We start from the raw sequence: 15,471 nt of genomic DNA on the forward strand, positions 1-15,471 counted from the left end.
GATATTTCTAACAAACTATAGGTAAAAATCAATACCAGAATCCACCCAGTCACCTAGATATGAAAATAACAAAAGCCCAGGGGTAAGCCACCAAATTATACAACTTTTCCTTCCAACTCTGCCCTTTAATTTTCACCATTAGGGGAAAATATCAGATACAACAATTCCTGTTTCATTATTTTCTTGAAAATAGGCTTATTTGTGACTGCATGATGGTATCAATCAAATTTATATTCTTCACCAATCCTGTCAAAAATTTGATTATGGCCTCTCGCTTCCTGGCCTTTGGAGACAGTCCACACTCAGTCTATGGAGCATCTACTTTTACTTTAAACTAAGCACCCAACCCTACACCTTGTGGCCTGTCTCTCGCCTTCTGAAATGGCCTGCATTCTGTCTATGGAGTGTACATCTCTCTGAATAAATCGACTTTTACTCAAAAAAAAAAACTGGATTAGATTTTTTTAAAGGCTCCATATAGATCACCTAGAAAAATGCTGGAACAAGATAAGAGCTAAACTTCTTAAAAAGCCAAATAGCATACCATAAGAATGAACCCCAAAAATGAACAGGACCACTCATATTTTGCAAAGTCTAAAAGTACAAAGAAGACCTAAATAGCTCTGGCCATTTTCCTGAGCCATATACAAAACAAACAAACAAACAAAACATGCATGATAAAGCATTTAAAAGTTAACTACTAAAACTTGAGGATTTGCCTAAAATATACTGTCACTGAGTTTGATGGGGTTTTATGAAGTCTCTCATGTTTTTGGTTAGAATTGTATAATTGTTATTTAAGATTAATCCCACAAGCTCTAGAAATGATGTGCAATTCTTGTTTAATTGAAGGGGATGTGATGGATCCTTTGGTTGTTTCTATATAAATGCATGCTGACAACCTCCATAAAAGGCCAAGTAGAAAAAAAAAGGCCAAGAAGAAAGAGAGGCTTCATTCCAAATGAAGGGAGATGCCCCCTGACAGAGATTCTATTTTTTAGACTCCCCTCTACTGCATAATCAAGGCAAAAGCAGCCATTTGAGGCAGTAAAGGAATCAATAAGTTACTTCTCTTTTATTAAAACACTTTTTGCTCAGAGTATTCAGATTTTTAAAAAATTTATTAGTGACTTTTGAAATAGTCCATGAAACATCTGAACACCTAGAAAGTGACTTCTCAAACAAGGAGGCATGACACCTGGCATAAGTTCCAAGGCCATAGTGCATCAGAAGAAGAAAACAGAATTAATCAAAATGGAAAGCTAAGTGTGGGAAAAGGAGATAAAGTTACCCAGGACTTTCCCCAGGGCTTGCAAGAGGGAGAGTGAGTGTATTAAATACAACTAAAGAGCCCAGGAGCAGACCTTGGCCCTTTCGTCAGCTGTCCATCTCCATTAGGGAGAGACAAAGCCCCACGTGACCTCGCTCCTAGAAGAGAGGGTTCCTGGACGAGCCTGCACTAACTTGGTTATGGGGTCTTTATGGCTAATGACATTTTCTTTAGACACTGCTCCCTTTTGCCAATAATCAATAGCTAAGCTCTCATGTTTCAGAGACCCTCCCTAAAAAGTGGGGGCTGATAAAAATGTTTGACTCACCATGACTCTTTCCTATCCAAAGGATCTGGGGATAACTGTTTTAATAACGAGAAAGACAAAGAGAGTTCTATTCCAACTTTCTGGTGTGCTAGAATGTTCTGTATCTTTATCTGATTGCAGTTACATGGGTATATAAATATGGAAAAAGTCGAGTGTACATTTAAGATTACAACCCTTCACACCTATCAACTGCATGCAATTTTTAAACTTTTTCATTAGGTGTAAGAGTCCTAGTTCATTCCACTGCCCAAGGCCACTTGGGGACACTGGGACATGCGTAAAGTCACCACTTGGCTCTACAGAAAGATCGTCCTCTTCATTTTTTATCAGCTGGGGGTTCAGTAGTTGCCCACTCCACAATTTTCATGAAAGGGTAAGTGACCTTGGTTCTAGTCCATCCAGAGAGTACTAGAAGCATCTGGAAACCATTTTAAGAAACAGAAGTTTCTTATAAGGTCTGTATGGAAAATGCCTAAGGTTTAGGATCTATGATGAGGCCTTACCTGCTTGCAGGTACTCCGGCTGCAGAGTTGGAGGCAGGCCCTCAGGCAGTGGGTAGCCGTTCTTCCGGGCCACAATGAGATGAAACGCAGCACAAAACTCAGGCAGGGTCAGGGCTCCATCACAGTCAGCATCACTAAGTTCCCTAAACATAGCAGATGTCATGAGTTCCTAACACAGTGTTAGAGGAAAACTTACTCAGCCTCAAACATGCAAACACAACTCCCAGGCTCTCTGGTGGGGGCTCTGCAGGGTCCCCAAACCCATATAAAATCTCAGGGGGCCATATGGAGGAAGTAAAATTGACAGCACTGTCGTGAGTAGCACTTTATAAATAAAAAAATTTAAATTCTTCAGGTTTTCTCTTAGATCTATATTACAACAGAGTACACAAGACAAAAAAGCATAGCACAAAAACAAAAATGATGCCCAGAATTGCACAGTTAGTTGACACTCATTCGTTGTGTGAAAAGCTCTGGCCTTGGTGCTCAAAACAGTCAGACAAAGGGCTGGCCCTGGCCCCGGCCCTTTTACCGTTGTGCTGGCCAACAGATAATTCAGTTACCCGAGCTCAGATACAAGCGCTTCATTTTTCAGCTGTAAGAAAAAACCTTGAACGTTTCAAGTCACATAAATGTATCAAAAATTTGCGTGAGAATTCCCTCCTGGGAAAATACAAGTAAGCTTAATAAATACTGGTTGAATTATGTTTTCAGATAAAACTAGCAACTAGGGAAGGTTGGAATCAGATAAGATGGAAAGGAAGAAAGGGAGAGCCTTGAAAAGGCTTATCTTCACTTCACCCATTGTTTCCCATGGAAAAGCACAGACCTATTTGCCAACGTAACTAAGACCCCATGAGCTTAGTCTCTTAGGTGCAGAGACAAGTCTACTTGTGTTAGGACAAGTAGAGGAAGGAGACATACACTATCAGAGTAGAAAGGGGTTACTATTTAAAAAAAAAAAAAAAACTATGGAAGGTAAGCTCCGTAACTTTCCTTTACACCCTTCACATCCTCCTCCCCCACCATGAATATTTAGAAAGCACCAGCTCCCCAGGGTGAGGAGCCAGGGAACTGTTCCAAACCTGGATGGAGAGAATACTATAGAGCTTACATGGATATGTCTCTACAAAAAGATAGGATCCCTCATGCCAATGTTAAGACTGGAAATTCTGCCAAAATAGATTATATTCTTTACAAAATGAAAATTTCTCTTTTTTCCCTAGCTTTAAGGCCTAATAAGGCTTGTTGTTCAAAAAACTATGCTGGAATATATTGCTGTAGAACCTAAATTCAGCTCAGAATCCCACATACATCGGCATTCACAAATGTCAATGGAATAGATTTCCAGTAAGATGCACAAAACATAACAAGCAATTTTAAAGTCTATTATAATTTTTTTAAATCCTCATGAAAAAAAGTTTTACTTAAATATTCCAATGCTTTAATTATATATATATAGCAGCATGGTCTCATGGTCTCCCATCCAGTCTTGAGGAAGACTAGCCCACACGCAGCCAGGAGTCTACAGACGCCCTGAGCATTTTCATAAATGCAAACAGAGCCATCTGGACCATCCGGCATAGCCCTTCTGGAGCTGGGGACATAGCCAGCACGGCAGCAAGGCGCAGCGCACACCACAGCTGTAAGTCTGAACTAGGGTCCAGCTGATAAACACCAGCCAAATTTACAAAGCTTGGAGGCAGCTAGAATAGTCAAATTTAACTCAATTCCAAAACACTTGTGGACCTGCTGTTCACCTGGCCTCATAAAATATTACAAAGAATAGCTTCTCAAGGTTCTCTGGTTACTGGCATCACATCAAGTAGAAAAATCGGAAAATAAAATACACAAGATGGGGGAGGGTGTAGCTCAGTGGTAGAGCGCATACTTAGCATGTACAAGGTCCTGGATTCAATCCCCAGCATCTCCATTAAAAGAAATAATTAATAAATAAACCTAATTACCTCCCTAACAGAAAAAAAAAATTAAAAAAAAAAATACACCGGCTGCAGATTCTCATACATTCACACAACTGCTTAGACTGAAAAGGGATCTAGATGAGAATAATAATTAGGAAATTACCTTTAAAATAAGAGCTAATACAGTGCACGATATGTGCCAGACACTGTTCACTGTGCTTTTCATATAATAACATATTTATACTTCATAGCAACAGAAATCTAAGTTCTATTCATTCTCTTAGTCTGTTTAAAACAATATTCAAAAGATTAGAGTTTTAAAATGCAAAAATAGGAGCTACGGGATGGCTATGTATAACAGTATGATACTATGTGCCATTAATTGTACTTACCATATATAGGAGAGTTCTGGAATGGAAAGCTTTGATTTGGTGAAGAAGTTCTTGGCCACAGAACCTGTAAAGAGCCATTATTTAAATAAATCATTAATTACTTATCTAGAGCAGCTTTTATATTTCTATGAAAATGAATCACCATTTTTTTCATTCAGCAATTCCTACCATATAATCACATATCTAACATTTATTCATCAAAGCAATTACAAATCACATGTCTAAAAACAACATATGAACAGCTTTTTAAAGACTATGTAATTTAGAATAGGGCAAAAGAAGCAATAACATAATAGCTATAATGACATGAAAACTATATAAATTCCTTCTTCGTTTTTCCGAAAATCTGCAAAATTTACTAAAATTTCAAAAGATATAAATCAAAATTATTAAAGTAAAAATCTGTCGAGCACTTTTAATGAAAGGATGCAAAAGTAAGACACAATCATGGGAGAAAGGGGAGCAAAAATAAGAAGACTAACACCATTAAGTTCATCATACTAGAGATAAGACAAACATCTTGGGAAAGAGTTTTGGTGAGATTTAAGAGTTCTTGGTGGCTCTTCAAGAATCACATCCAGGAACCTCTTACTACTTTTTATATTCACTGCAAATTTACCAATATCAATGGAAATCAGATAATCATTCCATTTTACGTGTTACATACCTGCAAGTCCCAAATGCACTTAAAATGTTTAGACTCAATCCTTATTTAGATTGAATTTCCTTTACTTTCAGCTCTCAAAACACCTTCACAATTCAAAAGCCTCAATTCTAACACAAAGAATAGTCAAATCAAAGCCCCAAGGTCTACTCTAAAGTGATAAATTCAAAGGTCTTTCCTTAGTAATCACAGGTCTTCTAACTAGCCATAAAACAATGGATTATAATGGACCCTAAAGCAGGCTTATTTTCCTTTGATAGATTAAGGATCAAAGGCAAAGTGCCCTATAAACCAGTGAGCCTTCTCCCCAAAAGCATCCTAGAAATAATGCTGACATAAGACTGCTGGTCTTTAATGCAGCCACCTTGTCAAATACTTGTCAGAAATTTCTTGAAAGCCTATTTACCAGCTATTTTATAGATATAAAGGCATTCTCCCCTCATTTCATTCTTCTTTCTCCCGGCCGATCTCCTTTCTTCAAAGCACAATAGGCTCAAACCCAGCGCTAGAGATCTGGCCTGGCCTTCACACAGAGAGGTTACGTAGGGCCACCAGGGAAACTGCGGGCCAGGGAAGGGTGCAGGTGAGAAAGCCCAGGGCGCCCCTCATGGCTGCCGACAGAAGAGCAAACCGTGAGCTGGAATCCGAACCCCCGCCCCACCCCCAAGCAAAGACTTGAAGTAATCCCAGCAGAGGATGAGGTGAATTAATGATTGCACATTCACACAATCGAGGAGTACATTGCTATAAAAGGAAACGAGAAATATTTCCACATATGACTACAGAGTAATTACCAGAATATACTGTTCAGTGAAAAAAGCAAGAAGGAGAAAAGTATAAATAGTATGCTACCATTTATCTAAGAAAATATGGAGATAAGAATACATATGCATATATAGAAATACACATGGACATGTATTTGCTTTTATTTTTAAGAACAGACAAATAAGTCATAAAACAAGATGGTTACCTATAGGAGCAGGGAAGGAACAGGGTACAGGAGACAGATAGAAACTAGACTTTTTTGAATGTAGCTTTAGACTCAACTTTAGAACCATGTAAATATTTTATAGAAGTAAAAAATTAAATTTTAGGAACACGATCTATAAAAATTGAAATCAAAACAAATAAAACTGAAAAGAACAAAGTTGTAGAACACCCACTATCCAATTTCAAAACTTAATATAATAATCAAGACATTGTGGTACTGTCATTAGGCTAGTCATGTAAGTCAGTGAAACAGAATTAACCAAGAAATGAACCTTCATATTTATAGTCAATTGAATGTTGACAGGGATGCTAAAACAATTAAATGGGGGAAAAACGTTTTTTCAACAAATGGTGCTGGAACAACTGGATACTCACATGCAAAAGAATGAATCTGAACTGCAACTTCATACAGTACACAGAAATTAACTGAAACTGTACCAAAGACTTGAGTGTAACAAATAAAACTATAATATATATATATATATATATATATATATATATATATATATATATTCCTTCTTAAAGAAAAATAAAGATATAAATTTCCATGACCTCACATTAAGCAATGATTTCTTAGATATGACACAAAAAGTACAAGCAACAAAAGAAAGAACAGATAAACTGGACATCAAAATTAAAAACTTTTGTGCTTCATAAGACACCATCAGGAAAATAAAAAGACAAGCCAGAGATTGGGAAAAAATATGTGCAAATCATATGTCTGATAAGGGTCTTGTATCCAGAATACACACAGAACTCTTATCCACTCAACATTTTTTTAAATAGCAAAGGATCTGAACAGACATTTCTCCAAAGGATATATACAAAAGGCCAATAAAAGCATGAAATGATGCTCAATGTCATTATTCATCCACAAAGAGATACCACTTCATGTTCACTGGGATGGCTATAATCAAAAGATAGTAACAAGTGTTGACAAAGATGTAGAGTAATTAGAACCCTCATACACTGCTGGTGGCAATGTAAAATGGTGCAGTCACTTTGGAAAACAAGTCTGACTGATTCTCAAATGGTTAAATATACTTAACCATATGATCCAGCAATTCCACTCCTAGGTATACACCCAAGAGAAATAAAAACATACATTCCACACAAAAACTTGCACAAAAATGTTCATAGCAGCGTTATTATTAACAGCCAAAAAGTGAAAACAATCCAAAAGCCAATCAACTGGTGAATAGATAAATTAAACGTGGTATAGCCATATGATGAAATTATTCAGCCATAAAAAGGAATGAAAATCTGGCATATACCAAAACCTGGATGAGCCTTAAGAACATTATGCTAAGTGGAAGAGGTCACACACCAAAAACCACATATTATTACAATTTCATTTACATGAAGAGCCCAGAATAGGCAAATCTATATAGAGAGAAAGTAGTTTCATGGTTACCTAGGGTTGGGGGGTGGGGAGAGCAGGAATGGGGAATAATTGCTAATAAGTGGTTTATTGGGGGGTGTTCTAAACCTAGGTTGTGTCTATACTAAAAACATTTAATTGAAAACTTCAAATAGGTGACCTTTATGGTATGTAAATTATATCTAAATAAAGATTTTTTTAAAAAGAGACATCACAGTCTATTCAGGCAATAGAAACAGAAGCAAAAGTAAACAAATGAGATCTAATTAAACTCATAAGCTTTTGCATAGTGAAGGAAACCATAAGCAAAATAAAAACAACAACCTACAGAATGGGAGAAAATATTTGCAAATGATGCAACTGACAAAGGCCTAATTTCCAGAATATATAAATAGCTCATACAACTTAATAACAAAAAAAAACCCAATCCAAAAATGGGTAGAAGACCTAAACAAGCAATTCTCCAATAAAGACATACAAATGGCCAATAGGCACATGAAAAAATGCTCAATATAACTAATTATCAGAGAAATGCAAATCAAAGCTACAATGAGGTACACCTCACACCACTCAGAATGACCATCATTCAAAAGTCCATGAACAATAAATGCTGGAGAGGGTGTGGAGAAAAGGGAGCTCCCCCTACACTGCTGGTGGAAATGGAGTTTGGTGCAGCTGTTATGCCAAACAGTATGGAGATTCCTCAAAAGACTAAAAATAGAATTACCACATGATCCAGCAATCCCACTCCTGGGCATATATCCAGAGGGAACCTTAATTCAAAAAGACACATGCACCCCAATGTTCATAGAAGCACTATATACAGTAGCCAAGACATGGAAGCAACCTAAATGTCCATCGACAGATGACTGGATTAAGAAGCTGTGGTATATTTATATAATGGAATACTACTCGGCCATAAAAAAGAATAAAATAATGCCATTTGCAATAACATGGATGGACCTGGAGATTGTCATTTTAAGTGAAGTAAGCCAGAAACAGAAATAAAAATACCATATGGTATCATGTATACGTGGAATTTTAAAAAATGAAAAAAGAAGACACTAATGAACTCATCTACAAAACAGAGACTCAGACTTAGTAAACGATCTTATGGTTACCGGGGGAAATGGGGTGGGAAAGGATAAATCTGGGAGTCTGAAATTTGCAAATATTAACTACTATATAAAAATGGATAAAAATCAAATTTCTTCTGTATAACACAGGAAATTATATTCAATATCTTATAGTAACCTTTAATGAAAAAGAATATGAAAATGAATATGTGTGTGTGTGTGTGTATATATATATATATATATATATACACACACACACACATGACTGGGACATTATGCTGTACACCAGAAACTGACACATTATAGCTGACCGTACTTCAATAAAAAAATAAAATAAAATAAAAAAGAGAAATCAACTAATTGCAGGATATGAACTTCTCTTGGCCTTGACAAACTAAACTTTTTAAAAAGGTATTTGTGAGACAATCAGGGAAATCTGAACAATAAGATGATGATATTAAGTAATTTGTGAGGTTTTTGTGGGGTTTTTTTTCACATGTGCCAATGAACTGTGGTTATGTTTTTAAAAGAGGCCTTATCTTTACAGATACATTCTGAAATATTTTCAAGTGAAATCATCTGGTACTTCCTTCAAAATCAGCTGGGTTGAAAGAGGCTAGAAATAAAACCAAATTGTTAGAACTGAGTGATGGGTACATAGGGGTTTCTTACACTAACCACTCTAGTTGTGTCTATATTTGAAATTCTGTGAAATAAAAAAGTTAAAAGAAAATAAATACATTCCTAACAACAATCTATTTGTATTTGGTTAAATAACTGCATACATTGTGAAGAAACTCACTTAAGCAGTGGGTAAGGTTAGCAAGTACTAATCATATACAATCTGGGTTTCTACTTTTCTTCTAAACCATGTTATCAAAATTAATTTGTTGTATCTACAATATTCTGCCTTCAAATAAAGCAATGACCACCAATCAGAAAACATTTGCATTAACACAAGTATATTTCAACTACACACACGCCTTATTTCACGAGAGAAAATTAATCTTAGTCCCCACTTCAGTAGGTCAGGTTACAATTATCAAGGACATATTGTTATTTTTTACAGTTGAAGTATAAAACGAAAGTTTTCGACTTTTTCTTCCAGACTCTACTATTCACTGTTTAGTCTTCAGCCGAGTAAAATGTAGGCACACGGGAATTAAATCAATTCCTCTCTGTCTGCGTTTTACATGAGAACTCAATAGGAATATGTATTTCTGAAGATAACCCAGAAGAACTAACATGAGGACATAAAAATGCTGGCCAACGTTCCTCCCATATTTTCTCTCAGAAAAAGCCAGAGGAAAAAGACTTGCGCCAAAGCAAATGAGCATGAATTCGAACTCCAAGGTGCAGCTAACACAGAGACAGCAGCTCTCTGCGAGGTGCCCCTGCATCCTCACTCTAACACTGACAGTTAAAGGTGCTGCCCGGTCGCCATGTTCACTTTAGGAACTGCTCCGGCTAATCAGGCGCAGGGTCCAGACCAGGCTTCTCCAAATTCCCGTTCAACCCCTTTGAAAAGGAAACCTCATTTTCCAAATATCACTGCCAAGTATTTTTCTTCGTGGTTGATAGTTGATAAGAAACTCAACCTCGGAGAAAAACAAACTGAAGTCACAGAAGGTTGTCGTGCTCATTTTGTGTGAACTATTTCTCAGGCAGTGCACTGTTATTTACAGGAGACAACAAGCTGGGACCCACATTCACCCCTGGACGACTTCGTTACCTGAAATGAAGGAACTCGGGTCGGGCTGAAGGGATCGGAACTGGTTGACATAGTACTCGCGCTGCTCTTCTGTTATCCTCCAGGGTTCATCCGGGTAATTACTGTGGTCCTGCAGTTCTCTCTCCACTGAAAAGGACTGTAAAAATAAATAAATAAGCAATGCTCAGAGAATCTGTCTTTCATGAAACCAAGTAGAAATTTTAAACACCAATAAAAGTTACCAAGCATTATATTTATGTTTTTCTCAAAGGAATAAATTTAAACACCTCACGACTAGAATTTAACTGGAATATAAACTTCTGAAGGGCAGACATCATGTTTCACACTTTTTTGTTGTATTCCCCAAAATTGTTAACAGTACTGAGCATGAAATACTGAACACTTGGTGAGTGACGAAAGTTCTTCCAATGTGATGAAGGAAGAGAAAAAATACAATCATTCTTATCTTCAAATATTCACCACACTGTGATTCTTTCAAATTAGCTGAGTAGATAGTAAAATAATCTAGATTCTTTTTAAACCATTTTTTTAATCTAGAAGAGTTATAATCACATCATCTTTTTTTCTGAGACATTTCCGTTGCATAAATCTGAGAATCAAAAACTCTGAATCAAGTCCCACATCCCCAGGTCCCACGTGAGTGGTAAGTCAGGACCACCGAACCTCTCATTCCACCTGTGTGAACGGGGGATTCTACTCAGTAGCAGAGCCGAGTGGAGAGATGGGCTGTCATGGTAGTGCAGCAAACAGGGTAACAAGGGGCGCGTCAGACCTACCACTAGGGGGCGAGCAAGCCAAATTTGAGGACTTCAGGATAACAGAGAAGTAATGCGGGAGAAAACAGCTCTGCCAGGCAGTGGGGAAAGAAGCAAACAAGGTGATTCTGGAAGAAGCAGCCCGGGGCTTTGTTCCATCCCTCCCATCCATCCTAAGGCTAAGGTGCTACTTGCCAAGGGCCGCTTTGTGGAATTAAAAGGTGAACACAAGGAGGGTGAACCTTTAAGACAAAAGGACATGAGGAAAGGAAGAGATATTACTAATAAAAAGCCATCAAGTTGCATGCTTCTGAACACAGTATTAAGGCATTAATTATTAGGAGGGCATTCTACTCACTATCCCAAGAAAAGACAGCAGGCCATAGCGGCCCTTCCCCAACCTCCCCAACACACACACACCATTCTGGAAGAAAATCTTCCCAGGAATACTGGGCTCTCCTCTGACACCATTCAGAGAAGAAATGAGTCTCTGAAAGTTTGAGCTGTGATTTAACCTTGAGATGTCATCTTTGAAGTTTTCATACTAGTTGAATTTCCACCAAATGTGAATCAACCATTTTAAAATGCCCTGGAAGTTAGTCCACTAGTTAATACCTTAAATTCAGAGTGCTCTGAAATTTATGAAGCATTTCACACACCCCACCTCATCTGAGCACCTCAAAACATTTGAGAGGTAAACACAGCAGGTGTTATTATCCTTTTCCTAGATGAGTAAACATAGATTCAGAGAGCTTAAGGGACGTGCCCATATCCTTCAGTGAACCCCTGCAGTCAGCAAATAATGGCCCCCTCTTTTTAATCTGTTGCCAAAATCTCCGTGCTGGGCGTTGACTGCTGCATTCCCTGGTGCTGACATGGCAGCTTCTATTCCCCTGGAATATACTCCACTTCCCGCATGGAACCGAAGCTGCCAGGCCCAGGTGGTGTTGTTAGTGTCAGCCCATGTCTATTATTTCTCCGGTCCCATGACCATGCTCACTCTACTTCCTCTCCTACATAACTTGACTCCTGAGTGGTGTCAGTGGCCTCTTATCAGGTCTTAAGTCTATTCTTACAGCAGGAATGGACAGGAGATCACAGTGATCGATTCCTCTGTTTAAAAGCTTACAGGATGACCTGTTGTCCAATAAAACCAATCCACCTTCTCCACCTGGCCTTTAGCACCCTTAAAATCCAGCCTCCTCCTTGCTCAGTCATAGCAGGCTTCTGATTGCTACACGCCCTCTCCTCATGGGTGAGATTTGTGTCTTCTCCCCAGAACATCCTTCCTCTGATCCCAGCCTGCTCAATCCTATCCATCCTCAAGAACCCTAGCCCCAAAGGGCTCTCTGGTGTACCCACAGCCACTGCCAAGGCGCTGCCTGCCCCCTAACCACCAGCTCTGCTACAAAGATGGGCCTGGCAGCCACGTGTGCACCGCATATCCCACCTCATGCCCTGTCTCACCCAACTGAGTCCGAGTCAGGGTGGGTGGGCACCCAGCCGCTGGCCACTAGGGTGCTCTGGCATAGAAAGCTCTTCTCTAGCGAGAACAAGTTGGGCCAGATGCTCATTCTTGAGGATGTGGATGAAGAGCAGAAAGATCAACAAGCAGAGGAAACAGACCCTGAGCAGATGCATCGCAGGGCCATGATGCAAAGTAAGGGCCAGCTGGGACTCAAAGTCATGAGGGAGCCAGAATCGAGCATAGCAGAACCTATAAGGCAGAGAAGTTTCAGAAAGAGTCCAGGGTGAGCGTGGTTGATGGCAGCCAAAAGAGGAGTGGACAGAGAAGTAAACTCAAGGCAACTAGGGGAAAGCCTGTTACTGACAGAACAAATGTGAATAACTAAGAACTCCCACACCTGGGGACCGCTGGGCCACTCCTTGTCTCTCATTTCTTGAATTCCCATAAGAACTCCAACCCCTCCCTCTTTCTCAAGAAAACGTAAGCTGGCAAGGAGAGCTCCTGATCCCTGAAACCAAAATGCCTTACAATAACAAGAGAGGGCATATGAACACTGACAACCCATACATGCGGTGGCCCTTCTACTGGCTAAACATGCGAACCTACACCTATCTCTTTCCTTTGCCTCTCACTGTATGTTTTTAATTGATTTGAGAAACCAAGTGATTTGAGCATCTTTAAAAAATACGAATCCTTATTATAATTATGGTAAGTATCACACATTTGTACATTTAAAGTGTCCTTAAATATCTTCACTCAGACTTCAACCTAGAGAACTAGAGCCTTGTCATATCACCCTTTATTCCACATACTGTCCCTAGCACGTACAGCACCGACATTAAAAAAGCAGGCAAGGCCCACTTATTGACAGGCCCTAATAACTTCAGGAGTATGTCTTATTTTGAAAGAGTTGCAGAAACACTACTCGATGCTTTGCTTAATGACAGAAAGCCTGTGAGTCCATTTCATATTTTCAAGTTTGAAATCTATCAAAAGAAGTCCCTGTCGGTCCCAGGGTCTGATCTCTGCGGGAAATTCTCAAGTTCCTTATCCATTGAGTGATTTCAGGAACAGAGAAGGGGATATGGAAGGGGTAGATCACATTTCACACTCTTAAGCTGAAATATCCCCAAAATAAGCTGATCTGCTACAAGAATCAAAATGATGTGAACTCTGCTGCAAGAACAGTGACCCGCTCATTCATTCTTTCAGACACTTACTGATCACCAACAATATTGCAGACTAGTCACTAGGGATACACCAACAGTCAACCAGATTCTTTTTCCCAGGAGTGAGGGAGAAAGACGGGCAATCTCCAACAGTGAAGTGTGCACTGTGGTAAGCCAGGGACCTCCAGAGCACTTGCTGCTCAGGGTGTGGTCCACAAACTACCCGCCTCTGCATCACGTGGGGACTCGTCAGAAACATAGACCCCCAGCCCTACCCCACACCTAGTGAGTCATCAAGTCTGGGAGTGAGGCCCAGGAATCTGCAGTTTAACAAGCCTGCTAGATGATGCAAAGCGCTCTCAAGTCTGAGAAGCAATGCTACAGAATGTGCAGGGCAAGACAAGCAAAAGGAACAGCATCTGCAAAGACACCGAAAAGGGACAGAAAATAGCCATCTCTGGAAACGGCTACATACAGATAGAACAGGCCACCAGTGCAGAGTGGATGTGAGTGGATCTGCCTCAAGATGGTCCAGACCATGAAGGCCCAGGTGCACCGGGTTAAGGGGTTCAAATTGTACCCAGAAGACAATCGGGAACCACAAATAAGTATGACACAGGACAATGAAATAATCAGATTTGAGTTGCAGAAAGATCACTTTAGTAAGGAGAGTGGAAGGGAAAGACTAAAGGTCAGACCAGTTAAGGCCAGGTCAGCAACTTCGGCCAGAAGTCAAGGTGGCCCAGTGGAAGGGAGGGCTATGAGAGGAAGAAAAGCGAAAAAAGACACATGGTTCCCATCAGCTGAAGCCCATTCCAGCAGTAGGATGACAGCTCCGGACCTCTCTTGCTACAAGTCCCAGATGCAGGGAACCATCGCCTCCAAATGAACCCAAAGGGCAACCATAAAAATTGAGACAACCCTTCAGACAAAGATCTGAAAGGTCAGTCACCTGAGAGAGAATGTCTATCTGCAAAGACTGAAGGCATTGAGAAAGGGCATGGGGGAGAGATGGAGCCTGGGGCTTCTGAGCAGAAGCCAGAACCAGGAGAAGCTCCACTTCCGCAAGCACCCTAGAGGCCTCCCCTACTTCCACTCCTGCTCTAGTGGTCTGGTTGGCTAGGCAGGGGTTATTTCCTACTTGGTGGCAATTCTGAGCTCTGCAAGAATTTTTAGGAAAATATAAAAGGGGGTTGGGAGAGAGCATCTTCCACATCTGTCTGCTTAAGCCGCATACATATGGTTTATTATACAGTTTCTCTAGACACAGGAGAATTAGATTTGCTTATATTTAAAACATTCAAACCCTTGGTTTTGTTTCAAGTGAAATGCAAATATTCGACACCACAAGTTGTTATCTCTGGGGGAAACAGCCTGTTTATAATGAAAGAGACTTCAAAAGACTCATTAAAAAGTAATACTATTAATAAAATCCCAAAAGGTGACATTTGCCCCTGAAGTATCTTAAAATCAAACATAGCTAAAAAAATATGACTTGCAAGGAGGCATTGTCAGAAAGAACTTAAGAAGGGGGTGTATATTGTTTCAACCACAAAACATATCTGTTTCAAATGTAATCCCACCCTGGAGGCCTCCTGGAAATATTGCCTTAGAGTCTAGCCATTTCACCTGAGGGTGTGATGATCTTTGAACAATGTCCTTTAGGTGCCTTAGTAAACAAACCATCTGAGGGAACAAAAACTCACACCAAGCCCATGGTGAATATGTGAGGACACCTGCCCCGCCAACAATTTCTCAGAAATAAGAATGCCAGTGTGACCATGATCAAAGCACGATCCTATGAGCAAAGATGTGAGAAGA

The 15,471-nt window shown here is 39.6% G+C and overlaps 1 protein-coding gene across 1 annotated transcript in view; it reads right to left on the reverse strand.

Moving 5' to 3' along the window:
* Positions 1-15,471, reverse strand: part of REPS2 (RALBP1 associated Eps domain containing 2) — a 131,269-nt gene that overhangs the window by 81,976 nt on the left and 33,822 nt on the right. The window contains exons 5-7 of the mRNA XM_032475655.1: positions 10,259-10,394; positions 4,416-4,479; positions 2,102-2,244 (exon numbers count right to left, since the gene is read on the reverse strand). Of these exons, the coding sequence (XP_032331546.1) occupies positions 2,102-2,244; positions 4,416-4,479; positions 10,259-10,394 (343 nt within the window). The remainder of the gene's footprint in view (positions 1-2,101; positions 2,245-4,415; positions 4,480-10,258; positions 10,395-15,471) is intronic.

Source organism: Camelus ferus, chromosome X (genome assembly GCF_009834535.1).
Source record: "Camelus ferus isolate YT-003-E chromosome X, BCGSAC_Cfer_1.0, whole genome shotgun sequence".
In the NCBI taxonomy this organism is placed as follows: domain Eukaryota; kingdom Metazoa; phylum Chordata; class Mammalia; order Artiodactyla; family Camelidae; genus Camelus; species Camelus ferus.